At 49.9% G+C, this 6,051-nt stretch overlaps 1 protein-coding gene across 3 annotated transcripts; it reads left to right on the forward strand.

Annotated features, from left to right (window-relative positions):
• The first annotated feature begins 31 nt into the window (after positions 1-31).
• On the forward strand, positions 32-4,284 carry LOC121588743 (ubiquitin-associated domain-containing protein 1). Of its 3 annotated transcripts, none has more exons than XM_041907040.1 (9): positions 32-190; positions 267-1,507; positions 2,005-2,303; positions 2,374-2,534; positions 2,602-2,807; positions 2,890-3,220; positions 3,299-3,463; positions 3,561-3,699; positions 3,770-4,284. In XM_041907040.1, the coding sequence occupies exons 2-9, from the start codon at positions 1,158-1,160 to the stop codon at positions 3,937-3,939; spliced, it is 1,821 nt and encodes a 606-aa protein (XP_041762974.1). In that variant the 5' UTR covers positions 32-190; positions 267-1,157; the 3' UTR covers positions 3,940-4,284. The 3 variants fall into 3 exon arrangements, with proteins under 3 accessions (XP_041762974.1, XP_041762975.1, XP_041762976.1); XM_041907041.1 differs by having other exon boundaries at positions 286-1,507; XM_041907042.1 differs by lacking the exon at positions 32-190 and having other exon boundaries at positions 1,453-1,589.
• Positions 4,285-6,051: the final 1,767 nt, after the last annotated feature.

Genomic DNA, 6,051 nt, shown 5'->3' on the forward strand with positions numbered 1-6,051 from the left:
TGATGCATTTGTTATTGTTTCGAAGATGAGAGAAAAACTCCAAAACCTACAGACAGTGCCGGACAATGGATCGTCGTTTATCGCTGGCATTGTTTAACTTATCTATATCTGTACCAAAAATCAAGTTGCGAGGAAATACCATCATTAAAAATTCAAATCACCAACAATCCTTGCTCAACATCTAATTAAAGTAAGTTGAATTGCTCGGTTAATGTCTTATAAAGCCCACTTATTTCTCTAAACATCCTTACGCATTCACTTAATAGGTTGTTTAACATTCAACAGGAAATGCAATAATTGCGGAAGATTTAACAGCAAATGCAATATTTGATTAAACACTTTTCTAGTTTATCCAACTCTTATTGTTGACTGTTAGCTGACGGCCTTCAAGAGGTCGCTTTCTATTGAAACAGGATTGAATTAATCGCATACATTTGACTGACTCTCGTTTGGTCTCGCATTTGTGCTCCGGTGACTTTTTTCTATGTTTTAGTTCTAATAACAGCAAATCTATACATAATTCACATTTTTAAATCCCAATTTTATTTTAAACATCAACCGTCCTTAAAAAAAAAGATACAATTCTAACGTCAACGGAAAAAGACCGCATCGCAGCCCACAGTGCTCCGTGGTTGTTTGCGCCTGAATCCGTGGCTATCGCGCAAGAACCAAAACATAAACCAAAGTTATCCCTCGCCCCTTCCCCCCTTCCTTCGCACGCTGTAAAGTGTCCTGTCAACGGGGCAGGTGGAGAAGAAAAAAAAAACGACACAAGCAGCACAATTAGATCAATAGAAATCGCGACAACGCGAGTTTTGCCCGAGAAGGCACCGCGCACAGTTCCGTTGCCGTACGCAACACTCCTACTGGCGTTCCGAAATCAGTTCAAAGCTGTACCACTACCTACCTCACAGCTGCGCCCGCAGCAGGACATCACTCCGCACCGGACACATGAATCCTTGGCGTGGTTAAATACGACCGTAGTGTGTGTGTGCAAAATGGTAATTAAATAATTGCGACAGGATGGCGCTTGACCTAGATCCCCAGCCAGGAGCCGTAGCAGCAGCAGCAGCAGCAGCAGCAGTGCCAGATTGCCAGTATTGATCGTCGGAGTGCCATCCCGGGGCAACGGTACGGCCGCCCAGTGTCGGTGCAAAATGATACCCTGGATGCGTGAAAAGTTTGCCGAACGGCGTTCCCGCTGGCAGCAATCGCGCAAGTCCGCGACGCAACCACGCGGTCCCGGCGACGGCACGTCCAGCTGCAGTTCGGCCTCGTCCAGCACCGGTCCGGAACCGTCATCCTCCGGCACGACGACACCCGGTACGAACGTTTCGCCCGTGCACCAGCCGGTGGCAGCCGCTGCTGGTGTTGCTTCTACTACTGCCACCCCATCACGTCACCACGGCCACAAGCATCGCCACGGGCAACGTACGTCGAAGGGGCCGCATCACCATCACCTATCGCAGCAACCGTCGCCGTCGACCAGCGGAACATGGCGCTCGAGGTAAGTGGGCAGAGAAAGTGACGGTTTAAAAATACGCGGTAATGGATAAGATATTCCGATGGTGGTTCGGTAAAAAGAGCAGGTAAGTGGTTTGTTTATTGATTGGATCCCCGTTTCTTCGCCGTCTTTTTCCTTTCGGTTCGGCTTTGAGGGTGAACCACACAGTGTGGAGTCAGCGCGCACATCAGCGCGTTCGTTCGCCTCGCCAGTGGACGATAGGTCAGTGAAGATGTTTAAATATTCATCGTATCCCCAAACCACCATCTGGAAAATGGACTGTTATGTGTGGGCATAGCAAGAGAGAGCGAAAGGTTGAGCAATAAATTGGGATATTCATGTTTAGGGACGGTAGCCAAAAGCATTCAGCATCCTTACAGCGTTGTGTGTGTGGTGCAATCGATCCAAATTTGGCTTCCAAATTCTGAACCGGACCGGCAATTTAATTTTTCAATTTTCATCTCCCCTTTCCGCCCCCCCCCCCCCCCCCCTTCTTGCAGATCATCCCGCAGGGAAACGCACGAGAACGGTGGAGGCGGTGGCCCATCCGCACCGCCGTCCGTTGCGCTGCGCATTATCAGCCCGCGGGGTGGCATGGTCGATGTGGAGGTGGCCCGCACCCTCACCGGCCGGCAGCTGAAGATGTACGCGCTGGAAAAGTTCGCCAGCAATGCCTTTACGATGCCTCACTTTTCGTCCGACCTGGACGAGCTGGCCGATCGGTACCGGTTGATACGGTCGCACAATCGGCGCATCTTTCGCGACGACGATCTGCTCGGTGACGCCGTGCACGATGAAGGTAAATGGCACGTGGATGCAGTGTGAAGGGAACCGCTTTGATGCGTTTTTTTTTTTCTTCTTCATTTCAGAGGAATTCCTGCTCGTCGCGAAGCGCATCGATGCGACGCCGGCCGACGAAAGCCTGAAAGGTCCCTCGCCGGCGGAAATATTGGCCGCAACGCGCCACATACCGCTGTCCCGCATAAATCAAGCTTCCGTTAACTTCAATCTAGGCATGCTGCAATCGGACGTAAGTAGATGGCTGCCTACGGTCTGCGTCACCATGGAGATACAATTCCCTTTCTCCCTCGCTGCAGCTGCAACAGGACCTTCGGCGCATCATGATATCGCTGTCCCGGGCGTCCGCCTACGTGCACGGGACGGGCCCGTGTGCCGAGAAGCTGATCGCCCTGTTCCAGCAGCGGCTCATCAACCGGAAACGGCACCAGATCAGCTCGGTCGAAACGCTGCTCGAGATGGGATTTTCGCTGGACAAAATCAATCAGGCCTTACAAATTACCAAGTAAGTTACCGCCTGGGGACAGGTCATCCCACAAGAAAACGAATTTAACCCACAACACCTTCTCCCCCCCCCCCTCCAACAGGAATGTGTTCCCGGCGGCACTGGACTGGCTGATACAGAATGATAGTACGGCGCGATTGTTTAACTGTGATAAGAGCGCAGCAATTGCGTGCTCGTCCGCTGCAACGATGAATCAAATTCAAGGTGCAAGCTCGCCGGCTAACGAATCGCCCAGCGGTGTTCCGCCCACTGGCAGCGGCCTTCACCGTGGACGGAAACGTTCGAACGCCGGCAGTGATAGCAGATCCGCCTCTACACCGTCGTCCGTCGGGAACTCGCTGGACGAGGAAGAGGAGGCGTTCGAGGCGGTCGACGACAACGAAGAGGCAGCGAATGTGAGCGATCCTTTTACGGTATGCAATGTTGTTGCTGTGCGATCGGTTCCTCTTTGATGAATGACACGATGGGAGTGGGTGTCGCTCTTTCCACAGATAAAGCGTGAAAACGTGGCCGCCTTGCTGGAAATCGTGCGCTTGTACTCGGAGAAAACGGTCGTTCCTGTACCGGAGCTGGTGAGCTCCATCGCCGAGATGGGCTTCGAGGAGGAAAACGTACGCGAAGCGCTAATAGCTACACAAAACAATCAAACGGCAGCGGTAAGTGTGTGGCCGGGGACCGGGAACCGGCCGTCCTTAAAGCCCGTGGGCCATTTCTGTGAATTGTTGATTTCGGTTTTCTCTGCGGTTTTTCCAGTGTGAATGGTTGCTAGGAAACCGGACCAAAAGTGTGCAGGGGTTGTGCGATGGCTTGCCGCCGGAATCGCCAATCCTGCGTGTCCTGATGGGTTCACCGCAAGTACAAATTAGTCTAGGAAACCCGAAAATGTTTATCGGTAAGTAGAGAAAACGCTCTGGCCACTTTGTCTCTTTGCTTAACTCGGGTTTGCTTCATCTCGCGCGCAGCGCTGATCTCCATGCTGGACAACTCTTCCACGATGAGCATGTGGCTGAGCGATAACGATACGTCGTCGGTGCTGGGACACATACTGCGCACGTACCACGAGGAGAAGCACATCGTCGCCATCAATCAGTTTAACAATGCGCAGGGAAGCGCGAGCAGTAACCAGCAGTAGTAGCAGTAGCAGAATTAGCAGTCGAAATGAAACCAAAAATTCGCTGCGATAAAAGTTTGTGGTTTGAAGGCAGATGGATGAAAGGTTCTCGTGCAACATGGTCAATATACCCCCACATAAGTCTTTCGTACAAAATATAAAATGCCTGGTAAGATGTGTATAAATGTATGATGCGCTGGAAGAGAGCACTAGAAAGGGAAGGTCACACCTTTTAGGCGTTAGAGTAAGAAAGCGCGTGGAGGCAAACGGCGACAAGCTCTTCTTCTGCTAGAGCCTTGATTGCGAACTGTTGCTTTGCTGCTTCACCACACCAAACAACCCCCTTTTATGGACAACGAGCAATTAGTAAGTCAGTAAGTAGAGCGTATTTGTTCGTAGCAATGTATTCTCGCACAGCAAGTAGTTTGCCGTTTCTTGGCCTCGGACGTTGTTTCAGATGTTTTGCGGCGAACACGATTAAAGGATGGTAAGAGAGAGATAGTTTAGGGCGAATACACACAAACAAACACAAAACCAAACCACTCACACTAGTCGCGGTCGCGGTTAATGCGCGCTTGCTCGTTTTAAGTCATGTTAGGTGTAGTGATAGCGGGGAGGGAGGGTGCAGAGAACCCGTGTTAAGGCTTTGCGATAGTTGGTCCGCTTTGGCATCTTATCCTTGTGGTGCACGCACAGACACACACACATGCACACAGAACTTACATTCTAAGAGCGGACGGTTGCACAGAAGACAACACAAGAAAAGAACGCCAAAGATGCACACTATATATATATATATATATATATATTACATATGTCCGTAATATAATACATGCCCCAGTACAGGCGGATGCTCTATTTTATAGAATTTCAACGAAGATTTGTGATTTAAATAACGAAAACAGCAACAACCAAGAGCGGTGTAGTGTGAAGCAAGTTAAATATTCACGGCAAAACGAATGTACGATGATAGATGAGAACGATGTAGGGAGGGGAGCAAGGGGAGGGAGCGAACGTTAGCAGCACATGTGGAAGCAAATCCTTAAAGTACAGACAGCAACGAATGTCAATCATCAATCACGAGCTGTGTTGTTTGTTGGCTTTTTTTTTGTTGAATAATGCGTGGATATCACATTTCTTTCATTTGCAGATAAATATGTAAAATGGCACGTGAAAGATACCGAACTAGCCGTGCGTCTGTTCTAGTAATGGGTAAAGATGACAAAAATCCCGAGTCGGCTCCGATCCGATTCCGATATTTTAGGAACCGACTCCGGAAGGTAGGTCCATCCAGCATTATCCGGAGTCGTTGGGAGTAGGAGTCATTCGGAGTCGACAGGAGTTAATTCGAAGTCGTTCAGAGTCGTCCGGAGTCGTCCGGAGTCGTCTGGAGTCGGAGTCGCAGACTTCCGGAGTCAGCCGGAGTCGACCTTCGAGACAATGGCCTGGGCATTGCACCGGACGGCTCCTGTCGACTCCGATCGACGCTAAACAACTCCGAGTGACTCCGATTCAGGTCGACTCCGATCGACTCCACACGACTGCAAACGACGCCGGGCGACTCCAGACGACTCAGAACGACTCCGGGCGGAACTAGAGGTTCGGATTTTGCCGGAGTCGGAACCGGACTAACAATAACCGGAATCGGAAGGGAGTCGTGGGTGCGCTCCAAACAGCACATCACTAGTCTCTTCAGTATCTTCAGTACAAGATTTTCCCTCTACCGACAGTAGGCGTTAACAACAAACACGCTACTCAGCTTCTATTATCAAACAATATTATTGGATTTATTTTCTCACCGCCGCCTTCTCGTTCTCCTTTTTGTCTAATACCGTGTCTCGATTTACAGATCGGATCAATCATGTCGTCGTCCTCACAAATACACACATTATCAAATAACAGTACGCAAATAAGTTAGTCTCACATTCCTGCAGGTTCACATTCTCCCAAACACGTTTTACAGTACGTTACGAACACGCTCGTCGCTCTTGCTGCTGCTGACGTAGTTCTCTGGTAATCGAAGCTCCTCCTAAACCGCAATCAAGCCTTTCTTTTATTCTTATCTTTCAACTAATCTTTCACACACGCCCTCGCTACAGCATTTTACCAATCGCTCTGCCTCGCACACCTCTG

The sequence above is a fragment of the Anopheles merus genome, chromosome 2R (assembly GCF_017562075.2).
Source record: "Anopheles merus strain MAF chromosome 2R, AmerM5.1, whole genome shotgun sequence".
NCBI classification, from domain to species: Eukaryota; Metazoa; Arthropoda; class Insecta; order Diptera; family Culicidae; genus Anopheles; species Anopheles merus.